This window comes from Cebidichthys violaceus, unplaced genomic scaffold (assembly GCF_023349555.1).
Source record: "Cebidichthys violaceus isolate CVI_PGR_0920_01 unplaced genomic scaffold, fCebVio1.0.p SCAF_17, whole genome shotgun sequence".
NCBI lineage: Eukaryota > Metazoa > Chordata > Actinopteri > Perciformes > Stichaeidae > Cebidichthys > Cebidichthys violaceus.
Genome location: NW_027176340.1, coordinates 671,508 through 685,127, shown reverse-complemented (window position 1 = coordinate 685,127; position 13,620 = coordinate 671,508). Strand labels below are relative to the sequence as shown.

The window sequence follows — 13,620 nt, the reverse complement described above, 5'->3', positions numbered from 1 at the left end:
TGTGATGTTGTAGTACTGATACTTTTACTGAACCACCAACAGATCCACACGTTAACAACATTCCATGTATGAGTTAGAGTACAGGTCGTCTGCAGAACAACATACTTAAAGACTTTATTAGGAATCAGAACTGAAAACTTCCTAAATGAAACGGATCAGAGCAGCAAAAACAAGTGCAGAACCAAGAAGAGGTGTAGCACAGAACCAAGAGTCAGGACCAGACCCGGTTTCTCCTCTTCAACGGTTCACACTTTGAGATGAAGGACTGGAGCGCCATCTAGTGGCATCACTGTGGAACTACTGTCACCACGCTCCACAGGGCATGGACCTGTTTGGGGGGGGGGGGGGGGGGGGGTACAGTACACATAGAGCCCAGAAAGAAACTCACGGTGGAATAACAATAATAATAATAACAGACCAGGTTCTCTGTACATCAGTCAGTTTGTGTTCATCTGTTGAAGCAGCTTTATTCACAATGTTCTGTATAATAACACATTCATCATCTCACAACAGAAGTGGGATCATTCAGTACCGCCTCAGTGTTCAGGAACTATTAGAACAGCTTCATCTTCAGCGGTGTTGATATATATATATATATATATATATATATATATATATATATATATATATATATATATATATATATATATATATATATATATATATATTACGATACGTAATATTCTGTATATTCACTCAGGCTACATGTAGAAGCACTTGGAGCAAAATGAAGAGATGAACAATGTGGTGTTTTAGTGAACAATTTAATCACAAACAGGTTGGTTGCACAGACAGACACAGACAGACATAGAGAGCATCAGAGCTGGGGTTAGTCATGTTGAGAAGCTATATTTCATAAACGTATCAACCAGAGACGTGGAGCCGGTGTCTCTACTGAGAGCAGCAGGCAGCGCCAGCTTCAGCAGGAACCGATGGACGGGCGTATTACAGTCCTCACTCACTCACTCACTCACTCACTCACTCACTCACTCACACGTTTGGTTTTTGTCAGAGCATTTGATCCGTCTAGCCTCTAGCGTTGAGTCCATGAACTGGGAAAGTTCCTTTCGTCTCAAGCAGCACAGCGGTGGAGGTGTGACGTGGTTGAGCTCGATACATCGTCCAGCTCTAGTCTAGACGTCCCAAAAGCTCTCTGAAGATGAACGTATGAATACCATGTTTCACACATCACAGTGAAGAGATGCCACTCCTCAGGGAAGGCAATAGATTGTATAGTTATCTCCCAATCAGGGCAAAAATCACTACCCTACAACTATACAATCTACTACCTCACGCTGCGAGAGCGACCGCGGCGACACATCTTCTCCCGTTGGAACCGCGGCGGCCTTCAGGAGACACGGAGGGTCCACTGAGACGTGTGCGTGGCACTTTGAGAAAGACAGTAGGTTGAATAGTTATCTCCCAGTGCGGGTGTGACCCTAAAACTATACAACCTACTACCTCATCCCACCGTGGCAGACAGAGGCTCCTCGGGTCGAGGACGACCACCGGCTGAATTCAGGTCTGCTGGACACCTGTGTGGAGAAAAGGTTCACATGGGCGGTGAGAAGTTGGGCTCCACATCAACAGCAGCACAGCTGAGGAAGCTGCTCGACAGGTGTGAACAACGCAGAACACTTCAACTCTGGAGCGATAAACGCACTTCCACTCCGAACAGTGAAGCGAGAACACGACGCGGTTTGTAACGCTGTGATCTGAGCCTGAACCAACACGCCTGGAGACCAATCTGAAGTTCAGGACCATGGACAGCAGCTGGCAGCGCATCAAATACTGTGCTGTGAAAACGTGGGCCGGACACACGGCTGGAAGGTTCCGCTTTCTTCCTTTGTCCTTGTCGATGACGGAGACCAGGGCTTCCTGCGACAGACATTAAACATAAACACCTCTACTGACGTCAGCAGACAACGGTCTGAATGAGAGAAGATGTTTACGCTCATTGAGCTTCATGGGAAAGAAGCAGCGGTGCGACAACAAGGGGCCGTTTACATCATCTGATGACCAGAGGAGATGTGTCAGGATCACAGGATACATCCACCAGTAAAGACAGATGGTTCTAAATGTCTTAAACCAAAGACCCAGTTTACAACGCAGAGAATCCTCAATGGATTACCTGAAATGATCTTTAACTATTTAGCTCTAAGAACAACGATTCACTGATATAAAGCATGTAACGTTAATGTGTTGATGACTTTAAGACGACTTGCTGGAGAGATGAATAACTTCATAAGGAGGACGTGGAGATATACTAAACACCACAGAAACCAGTCTGAGGAAGAATGAACTAAAGCCAAATGAGGGAGGAGAGGCTCGTGACACAGTGGGTCAGTGTTGTCCATCAATAATATTAAAGAATGATATACACACACACACACACACACACACACACACACACACACACACACACACATATATATATATATACACACACATATTAATCATTTTAATTGGGGGCTACTCTGTTATTTTGCCAACTCGTTATTAAAGTTATCGTTTCTGACCGACACTCCTTCAACAGGCAGTGGAAGCTAGCAAGCTAGCTAGAACTAGCTTAGTTCTCATTACTAGCCAGCGTGACTGGGCAGTTAAGAAGCGCAACCCCGTATTTGGACACCCCCCCCTCCCCCTCCCCCTCCCCCGTTAGTTAAGTCATATTCAATGTGTCAATCAGAAGTACATCTAAAGGGCTCAACACGTTGCGCCGCATGATGCCAGCTACGTCAGCTAACCACTCCTTACAACTTGCTAGCTAACCCCGATGGCTAACGGCTAGCTAGCAGCACGTTCCAGCATGGTTGTGCAGAAACAGATAACTGAGAACAGCGCAGCAGCAGCAGCAGCTGGTTCCTCCGCTACGGAACCGCTCCAGCTGGGACTATAAAGCGTGTTAAAGAACACGAGCCCGGACACTGAGGTGTATTTAATCGAAATGTGTAATTAACTACAGTCTACCCACCTGAGTGGCATGTCGGGACCGCTCCTCCACACCCTCCGACTGCGTCTTCTTCGTGGGTTTGTTTGACGCAGCTCACAACCACCTTAAAGGGCTCATTAACCCCCCCCTGCTGTTTAGGAGTGAACACTACAGCAATAACTGTGAATGAACTGATGAATCATTATGTCACAAATAAATCAATCAATGTGAAGAACAATCTCAGTAACCTGCTTGATTATTTTAGAATAATCCCTGCAGTTAATATCAATTAACTGCTTTAACGACACTTTTAACATTTCACTTAAATTCACTTGTTTACAGTCATGTTATCTGTTCATATTTTATACTTTTATATTCTATTGTAAATGTTGACATATTTGTATTTCTTGCACTGTCTTGATTGTTTGATGTTATTGTTTGTTATGAATCTGCCACCATGACACATTCCTTGTAGCAGTAAATGGTTCTGATTCTGATTATTTGACAATATTTGTAAAAGGATGTTGAATTTCCCCCAAAATCTTTTGTTTTTGTTAAGAGCTTGAATCTCAATAAAATGTGCAAACTGATTTTTAAACCCTGAGGCTCATTTCAACCATTAATTGGGTCACAGGTGACAGGATGAAATGTGTTTTAAATGGCTGGACGTCGGTCAACTGTGTCCAGGTTTCCCAGAACACTGCTCTGCATCTACTGGACTGAGAACCAAGAAACAGGAACAACCTGCAGCAATGATGCTCATTATAAACACACTATCTACTAAACATTCACATTTCTAAAGTACAACTGAGTGTTTCTTGTCTAACGGATCTGATGTTGAGCGCTGAGGCGACAGCAGGAGGCGCTCTTCCTCTGTGAGCGGAACGCTGATGATGAAGCTGATCGCACCATAAGAACACACACACACACACACACACACACACACACACACACACTGCAGTAAGTTGTGTTTAATTCAGTAAGAAGTAGCCCATCAGAACAATGACAAAATAGTGCTGGTCGGAAAAGTTCCCCACAGTAAAACGTCTCATGTCCTTATTATTATTATTATTATTATTACCATCAGTGTTCCACATTCAGAACGTGTCAGCAGATCTACATTACATCGTTTCCACGTACGAGACACTCGAGGCGTCAACCGACTCGTTACACACACACACACACACACACACACACACACACACACACACACACACACACACACACACACACACACACAGGCGAGGCGACGTTACACACAGCAGCATGACACACAGGCGAGAGGCCAGTGGAGTTGAGGCAGGCAGCGCTGCGCTGAACGCAGCAGTGGAGGCAGATCGACGTTTGACAGATGCATGAACAACAGAACAGTACAGAGGGTTGTTTTTGGTGCGGTATTGAGGACATAGAGATCGACAGGAACACGCCCCGTCACGCGTGGCCCGTCCAGCTTGCATCGCCGCAACAGAAGCCACAGTTTGCATTTGACCCTCAGAAAACACGTTACATTCTACAGAACTAAGACGACGGCGCGGCTCGTCCTCACAGAAAGCAATCGCTGCGCTCTTAAATAGGGAGGTCTGAATAAATAAGACACGTTGTAGCATCTGCACAGTGTAAAAATATCATTTTGGTTTAAATAAGAAGTCAAAGGCCGGCAGCTTTCTGACAGCCCGAGTCACGCGTTTAAATAACGTCGGGCTAACGCTCCTCGCTCATCTTCCTGCCGACATAACGGTGCGATAATGAAATACATAACGAATATATCCCACTGAGAAGAGATGACGAACAGAGAAGTGAGCACGGTGGCACATGGACAGAGAGGATGATGGCAGTGCTTAGAGACGACTAAGAGAAACGAAAACACGAAACCTTCAAATGACAAAAGACTGAAGAGTGGCAGATCTCAGCGGGGTCCGATGAGCGGAACACAATAATGCCCAAACGTGAAAGTGGAACCCCGTGTGAGTCTTCCCTGGTCCCCTCGAGGATCAGGAGTCTTCGCTCTCCTCCACAGCTTTGTCTCGCAGCTCGTGGAGGACGGGGGTCAGGGCGTCTCTGAGGGTGGAGTACAGAGGCTCGCTCTTCTCTGAGGAGGGGTCCATCTGGAGACAGAGGAGAAGAACAAACGATCATTCCTGCCCTCAAAACAAGCGTCTTAATATAAGCGATACGCACCGTGACGTCGACGCTCACCTTAGTAAACACTTTTATCGTTTGGTGGAGGAAACTGGCCTCCACCTCTTCAGGCATCGACAGGAGATGAGCGGCGCAGTCCAGGACGCAGAGCAGAGTGAGTCTGTGGCCCTGGATGTACGACACCATCAGATTACTGAACAAGCAGCAACAGCATCACTGCAATCATATGAACCAAGGACAGTCCATGACACGGCCTTGGCTTCAAACCGCTGACTGTGAGAAGTGGACATAACCACCGCTATGAAGCCTCAAGCTCTTGATTTGTCCGTCGCCATCTTGGATTAGACTGAACTGGAAGAAGACTGTAAACTAGAGATTGAGACCATAAACTCATGTTTACAATGTTTACTGAGGGAATAAATCAAGAGAGAAGTAGAGTCATTTTAGACTAGACTTCTATACAACCAGAGGAGTCGCCCCCTGGTGGACACTAGAGAGAATGCAAGAGACCCTACGTGGACGTCACCGTCAGCCTGAACATTTGAGAATGCAAGAACTGTACACATAGCAAGCGTGATCCAGTCTGGCTCCAGACTCGAGTCCGGTGGGTCCGGTGGGTCCGGTGGGTCCGGTGGGTCCGGTGGGTCCGGTGGGTCCAGTGGGTGGTGTATGCTCCTCTAGTGGGTTTCTGGACGCTTGTTTTGAAGAGTTGTGTGAGGTCTATATTGAGTGTCTATATAGGCTGCTGGTCTTCTATTGTTCTGACATAACCTGACTACAGTTGGTGTTACGGTGTAACTGGACAACGCTGCTAAACGGCGTCACAGAGCTTCACACAGTGACGCTGTGGAGCATATTCAAGACCGCTACCTTTTCCAGCGAGTCCAGGGCGCTCTGTGGGTTGACGCTCTTCTCGCTGAGGGTCTTTACGTCCTCGCTGCTGATGACCGGATCCTTGAGCTGCTCCAGCCAGGACCACATCAGACCGGAGAGGACCAGAGGATCTCTCTCCACGCACAGCCTCTCCCACGCTCCCTCTCTGGAGTTCAGCTCCGTCTGCTCGCCACAACGAAGAGGAGGATGGAAAACAACAAAATCAAACAGGAATGTTAAATGTCGCCCAGCCCTACTACATGGTATGTTTGAGAGTAGTTCCTGCGGTACACTACCTGCCACATGGAGACCTTGGAGGTGAAGTCCTTGTCCGTCAGGTCCATGGCCAGAGCTTTGGCCACCAGAAGGCGTCTGCCCTCTGGGGACAGCTCCGACTGGAAGGCGGCGAAGGCGTCTCCTCGGCCCGCTGACACGCCCACATCCGGCTGCTCCTCGCCGGCCACCGCTTTGCTCCTGTTCCATAAGGCCGGCAGCGTGGCGCCACAGCGCGGTGTTCTTCCCTGACCAGGCGGGTCGAAAGGCAAACTCTGAAGCCCTTTGCGGAGTTGCTTCTTGAATAAGGGGGATCCCGTGTCTTGCTCTGCGTTGGCATCGAGGCCCTGAATGCTGGCGGTGATGTCCTGAGGAGAGAGGTCGTAGAATCTGGGTGGGGCGCAAGCTGTAAGGCTGCTGTGAGACAAGGAGTGCTTGATCAGGCGGTGGATTGGTTTGTTGCTCTTCAGATTTCCTAGATGGAACGACGATTGTCCGAGTTTGTGAAGGACGGAGTCGCTGTAACTGAGCCTCCTGTTGTTGGACAGCGAGGACTTCAGGGGGCTTCCTGCATTCTGCTTCCTCCACAGAGGGTCGAGCTCGTTGTCACTGGCGAGGGGCTGATCCTGGGGGGGTCCGGACTGCATAGCGGGTGGGCCGAGGGGATGGGACCAACAAGCAGGGACGGGAATCCCCTTCCCCCTCATCTCCTTCCCGAGCTGCTGGAGGGCCTGCTGGGACACGGTCTTCTCCACCTCGGCTGTCAGGTCGGGGATCTCCAGCCGCTCCTCCTCGATCACCACCTGTCTGTCGGCGGCGATGTCCACGAGGAGCCCGCACACCAGCTGCACCACCTTTGGCACGTTCTTCATCTGTCGGGCCTCGTAGCCGTGCAGCAGGTGGCGCTGGCGGGTGAGGTACTGGGAGAGGGTGACGGCGCTCGCTTTGGGTTCTGCGCAGGAGAACACGCTTCGGAGGGGAACCAGGAACTGGGCGAACTCCCTGACGCACAGCAGCTGGCCTCTGGTCTGGATGGAGTTGGGCCTCTTGGCTCGCACAAACAGGATGGCTTGGTCGGCGCTCATCCGGGACGTGAAAACCAGGTAACAAGCCAACAACACGCCTGCATGGTGAAACGAATAACATAAATACAAGACTGACATGTGACTGACATTGAGAACGTAGAATTACGGCGCTAAAACAGACGTACTTCCACCAAAATGTGAATGTTTGGATTTGGATACATAAGGAACACCACTGGGACAATACAGAATGATACAGAAACATCAACAACAACGACAACAAAAAGCCAAATGGACCGCTGTCACAAACCTGTTCTTCCAAGCCCGGCGTGGCAGTGGACAGCCATCTTCCCCTCTTGGACGGCAAATGACATGACCTTCACCATGTCAAGGATTGTAGTCAGAGAGGCCACACCGTAGTCCTTCCACCCAAAGTTATAGTAATAAACTGAGACACACAAAAGCCAGAGCAATTCAGAGCCGGTCCAGGTGATGCAGCATCTATCTGTTAGTGGTGGAAGTGCAGCAGTTAATCCCTACAGACTCTTCAGAAAGCAGCTGATGCTCTGAGGATCCTTCTTGGGGAAAGACCTCAGGAGAGCTTCTCAGGAAGAGGACTCGACCTCCAAAGACACAACAGAAGCGGAATCCCTCGGTGATTACTTGGTTACTATCGCGTTCCCGATGTGGAAAGACACAAACCATTGATGGTGTGAAGTAAATGTTAAATCCACAGGAGTCCCTCATCTCAGACCTGCTGCTGAGATGGATTTTCTACCTCCATTCTGGAGCCGTGCTGTCTACTCTTCATTTAGAAACAAAACCCACGATTTAATATGCATGTGAAGTGAAGTGAGCTAGCAAAGCCCTCACTAACATGAGCATTTCCATTCACAGCGATCGACGATGTAAACACAGAGGTCACGACCTCTGAGAGGAACTCACCAGAGACGAGATGTGATCGAGACGGATCTGTGTTTACCTCTCTAGTGTACTAATACGTAAGCTCCTCCCACTGAGGAACCACATCAGTGGGCCTTCTGTGGAAACAACCACTCGTTGCTAGCTAGCCAGCTCGTTCTGCTAACTGTTAATTGTTGTAATCAAGCTGCTGAGAGCTTCTGCGTCGGTTCAGGTGTGCTGCGTGTCTGGGTGTTTCTGGACACTCACTTCCTGCCTCCATGAAGGTTTCGGGTCGGTAGGTGAAGCCGCTCTCCTGCTCCAGCGCGTTGCCACAGCTGGCGTGTTCTCCGGGCCGCTGCAGGTTGATGACCGTCTTCAAGCCGCACCTGAGCCCCGCGGCAGGTCAACACAACACATCCATTACAGAGCAGCTAAACGCTAGAGAAGCTCAGATTCAAATGAGGCGAGAAAGAAGGAGACGGCTGTACCTTTGGAACTGATCCATTACATTATATCGCTCTATGATTTCTGTGGAAGGCCTCGCCATAGCTAGCAAGTTGTCAGTAATCCTGGAAGTGGAGAATATGACAAGTTAGGGGGAGAAAAATCATAAAGAAATAAGTGGAAATGTGGAGTAATTATCAAGTTAAACACAACTTCAAAGAGCTCATTATACCAAAGAACCTTATTAATGTAACTCATAGACATCACCAAGAAATAACCGCAGCTTGTTTTATGTAGGTTCTGTTGACTTGTTGGAGTCAAAGGTTCTTAGAGAGAGGACTGTAGATCAGATCAGCCATAACCAAAAGAAAGGTTTGAGTAATAAAACGTTGTATGAATCAGGCTCTGAGTGATACATGAACAAACCTTCCTAACATCACATCACTTGTTCAATGTTTCCATTTTAAAAACAGACCAGAGTGCAAAACCAAAAGCAGAACAAAGGTATTGGCGTTTCATGTAACTATTGACGTGGACTCCAGTGACCCGCCGGGCCCAGAGCAGAGAGGAACAACAGCGGCATGAAGACCGGCCCACGCACCAGGACGAGTAGAGTCCTTTGACGGCTTGCTCCTCGTCGCTCCAGCGAGACGGGTTCTCGTATTTACAGGCTTTCCCCCCGCAGGCCATGGAGCACTGCATGTGACCGGGGATGACGTGCCTCAGGGTCTCCCCCATCTTGGTGTACTTTGCCGTGGGGACCCTGGCATTGGCTGGTGGGGGGAAAAGAAACACAAGAACAGATTGAGAACAGTCATGGGTGCTTAGCGCACGCTCTCCCTGCAGCTGACGCCATCGTCAAAAAACATCTCTTCAGTGTGGCGGTTACGTCTCTCTCTGACGGCCGCCATGACTCTGTGGAAGGAGGAGGAGAGCGTCTCCAGGGCGGAGCTGCGTCTGCGCTGCAGGACCTTCGGCAGGACGTCCGGGGCCGAGTGCCGGCGGTCGCTCCTCCTCGCGCTCCCCGCCGCCGTCTCCGCGGCTACGGGGCGCCGTCCTCGGTGCGGCTGCATGTTCTCTGCTGCCGGCGTCTCTGTTCGCTGACGGGAGCTAACACCGGCTGGACGGCTCTGTGCCAACGGTGAATCATCATCATCATCATCATCATCATCATCATCATCACACGCTCCGCAATCGCCCGTCAGCAAAGAGAGAGGGCGGCCGGTCGGTTTCATCGGCAGCGCTTGATGTGTCGCCATGACGACCATCTCCAAAGTCGTCAGCGGGAGGTGGATGGGGGCGGATGTTGCACACAGACACACACACACACACACACACACACACACACACACCGATTACACACACACACACACACACACCGATTACACACACACACACACACAAACACACACACACACAGGGACACAGATCTGAGGGGCGGCTTGTTACTGGAAGAGGAGGTGTTCTGTGTGTTCAGTGCTCTGAGCACAGAACACACAGAACACGTCTACTAATTAAACATCTGTGTGGAGAACACGTCTTTTGTCCTGTTGAAAGTTTCCCAATTTAAATTGATTATTTTGTTCATGAGGAGAGCAGGAACATCCTCACATCTAAGCTGAACCGGCTGGAGCTGCTCTATCGTTTCATGGAGAACATTAATTCTAAAACTAAATCTACAGCCTGCTGCTATTAAACAACAGCAACTAAAGGGCAACACCCCCTGAATTAAGAATCCAAATGTGTTTAATCAGTATGTGTGGACGTGAGCTACTCTCAAGGCTCATGTATGAAGTCTGGAGCTGCTGGAGGAGGAGGAGGAGGAGGAGGAGACGCTGAGCTCTCCTCCTCCCGTCTGCAGGTTGAAGGTGTCAACAGAGCCGGATCTGTCAGCCGGTCTCTGCTGGTCTCTGAGCTGAAGGAGTTTCTGGTGAACCTCCATTTACACCAAATCCGAGCCGGTGTCACCGATGACGAGCATCAAGAATAACTATGTAGAAATTAAACTGAGACGGCTTCACCGCTCGTTAAAAGTTCACCTCACCGTGACTGAAAGCAGCAATTTTAGGAAGCTCTGACTGCATCAGACAGAAATGGATTCCTGAAAAGACATTCATCAGACTTCATCTGAAGCCTGAAGTAGACATGAACCATCTCACAGGCTTCACATCACAAAATAAATCACCTATAAGATTTGTCTTGATGCTGAAGCCGGCCTGCAAATTTACCACTCTGCCCCAATTTCTTCTTCATCACTTCAAGTCCTCTTCCCTGAGTGAGAGCGTCTCTAGTCTGCACCTCCTACAACGAGCAGCTCTTGTGTTGTGTGTGTGTGTGGCGCTGAGCTCTCCTACCTGTCTCCATCTCCGAGCCGCTCTCTCCACTGGCCGAGTAAGGCAGGTCGCTCGGTATGCTGACACCGGCTGCCATGGCAGGGGCTGAAACGGGAGGATAAACACTGCGTGTCAAGAGGAAAAAAAAAAAAAAAAGGAAAGGAAAGGAAACACACAGAGGAAGCTTCGGGGGTTGGTGCTGATAACGCAAACGGTAACAAGGTGCACACACAAATGAGATGCGAGGAGCGCCGTTGCTCGGCAAAGACGACCCAGGGGAGAGGTGGTGGTGGTGGTGGGGGGGTGGTGGGGGGGGGGGGGGGGGCTCACGTGTCAGGCTGACGGCTGCACCTCTGGGAGGCAGGTGGTGAAGAGCCTGGTGGTGAGTTACAAACCAGCGCTGTGAGAACGCTTCACACTGCATGAGAGGTGAAAGCTGGATCCCTCCTCCGTCACCGGGCCGACGCACACGCTCATCAGCCATTCAGGCGAACACACGGCCACCTGCCATTGTGTGCCGCACGTCTTGCCTTGCACATCTGATTTTTGGTCCCCGGTGTGTCGGCGTCACTCCGGGGGCCGAGCGCTTCTCGCGTTACCGGCGACGGGCCTCGGGCTAAACCGGCGCTGCAGGAGTGAAACTCGGCACCTTCACAGCTCCATTAACAATTGAGCAGAGCGACTTCTCGACGGGCGACTGATTCCCTGACCTCTCGTCTTCTTCCTTCCTCCTTCCATCGTGAGCATGTTTTTCTAAGTGTGGTGACTTCAGCTGTAGGACAAAGTCCCGTCTCTTCTGGTGGACCACCGTGGGATCTTGTTTCTTTTTAAACCGTTGAAGTATAAGACTTAAAATACATCATGAGAAAGACCCAAAGCACCCAAAGTACCATACACTGCATGTGAGATGTGGGCGTGGTCATCGTGGCGTCGCCCGTTGGTTTGTGGACCTCGAGTTCGACATGTTGTTCTTTACAGCTTCAGAGACGAGTCACATTGACGTCACTGTGTCTGCAGTCTGTGAACACTGATGGTGTAAAGTTAGAGTCTTTTCCCTACCCACAGCTGATTTTTGGGCTTCTTTTACACTGTAATCCACTCTTCTTGTTACTAACATGGCACCAAGACCTAGTGTGACACCGGTTGAAGCGTTTCCAGCATCACGGCCGGAGAAGAAGCCCGATTCCAGTCCTGCAGGAGCCCGACACCGCCTGGCACCGTTCACAGGAAGCTCTCGATAACGAGCCGGTGAACGAGAAGGCTGCTCTTCACCACCGAGTGTGACGTGAGCGCATGAAATATTAACAATGATATGACACCGAGCTAATATAGAGAGACGGATAATAAACGTCTCCACTCGGCCACCGATCGAGAGCAAATGGAACCGAAACACTTTGGATCCACACACCATGAGCGTGTGGATCCACCACCATGGAGTGTGGGTGGACACGAGAGAGACGGCGTGAAGGCCCAGACGAGAGTGGGACGTGAGAGTCACTTTCCACTGAGCGTGTTGATAAAGAAATATGGCTGCTCCTCACACCACGCTTCATCTAAACCTGTCATGGCGGGAATATTCAAAGTGGAATTTATGGGAATAAAAAGAACAGAAACGGAAACAACTGATGGAGACACAGCTTTTACCACATCATAAGCAGACGCATTCATTCATTTAACAAATAAATCAACTCATTTGTCAAATACATACAATATGAGATGTGTCTTGTGGTGAATAACGGAGAGAGGTACGAGGGCCGTGTGCAAACTTAGGCTTTAAAACGTGAATCAACGAAATGTTTCACAATAAAAAACGAATGGAAATAGATGAATTAAAACTCTGCAATTAGCTCAATCGAGCTACTTCCCTAGCTTTTGGTAACAAAAGCTAGCAGTCGGTGTTAACATGTTATTAACTGTGTAATTAATTACTGTACTTAATGACAGTAATGACGGTGTTATTACACCCGTGCTTTTCTCATGACAAGCCGTCTGCCGTGACAAAGGTGTGTTTCAGGAGCCCGCGGTTACACGTCCTGGATACGGGACTACCAACAGACATCACACGTCACCTGCTCTGACTAACGGTGCAGGTGTGAGACCTGATACGGAGCCGTGACCGTGTGCTGGCGGATACAAATCACCGTTCGGTCACTTGAACAAAGCCGCATTAACGTCAGCTCTCTTCTGAACGAGACTTAGCTGAACGTTAAAGCTCACTGACGTTGCGTTAGTTGCGGTCGTACTGTCAGAAAGGCTGGCGTTACGCTCAGCCTGTGAAGTTGTGTGTAACGGTAGTGTCGTGGTGCTGATGCTGCGAGCCCCACTGATGCTAACGTTAGCTAGTTAGCTCGTTAGCTGAAGCTAGCGCGTGTAGCCGGAGAGGGCCTGACTTACGGTTATCCTTTGTCGTCCGAGTCCGGGGTTGTCTTCACACTATCCGACACGGCCGATTCATCCCTCCGACCGCGGGGTTGTTGTGTCGCTGGCGCCTAGAAAACCGGGCTTCGTCTCTAGCCACATCGTTTGGTCCGCTAAGTGCAGCTAGCTCACTAGCTAACTTAACTTAGCAACCTGACATGTTGTCATAGGACGGTGCCGCTACGTCACGTGACCGCAGCCGGGGCTCGGTTATCATCGGTGGTCCTGTCGATGTTTGATGGTTTATCTCATTGAGAAACACTGAAGGGTTTGTGTTCATACA

The 13,620-nt window shown here is 49.6% G+C and overlaps 1 protein-coding gene and 1 long non-coding RNA gene across 4 annotated transcripts; both read right to left on the bottom strand.

Annotated features, from left to right (window-relative positions):
• Positions 1-745: 745 nt before the first annotated feature.
• Positions 746-3,024, bottom strand: LOC137873471 (uncharacterized). The gene is made up of 2 exons (XR_011103235.1): positions 2,975-3,024; positions 746-1,535 (listed from the first exon to the last, which is right to left on the bottom strand). It is a non-coding gene; the product is annotated as an uncharacterized lncRNA (long non-coding RNA).
• Positions 3,025-3,888: 864 nt separating this feature from the next.
• Positions 3,889-13,577, bottom strand: ptpdc1a (protein tyrosine phosphatase domain containing 1a). Of its 3 annotated transcripts, XM_068711856.1 has the most exons (10): positions 13,314-13,577; positions 10,941-11,024; positions 9,188-9,359; positions 8,631-8,711; positions 8,410-8,528; positions 7,550-7,687; positions 6,241-7,340; positions 5,942-6,127; positions 5,129-5,239; positions 3,889-5,037 (listed from the first exon to the last, which is right to left on the bottom strand). In XM_068711856.1, the coding sequence occupies exons 2-10, from the start codon at positions 11,014-11,016 to the stop codon at positions 4,924-4,926; spliced, it is 2,097 nt and encodes a 698-aa protein (XP_068567957.1). In that variant the 5' UTR covers positions 11,017-11,024; positions 13,314-13,577; the 3' UTR covers positions 3,889-4,923. The 3 variants fall into 3 exon arrangements, with proteins under 3 accessions (XP_068567957.1, XP_068567958.1, XP_068567956.1); XM_068711857.1 differs by lacking the exon at positions 13,314-13,577 and having other exon boundaries at positions 10,941-11,085; XM_068711855.1 differs by lacking the exons at positions 10,941-11,024; positions 13,314-13,577 and adding an exon at positions 9,476-10,241.
• Between the last annotated feature and the right edge of the window lie 43 nt (positions 13,578-13,620).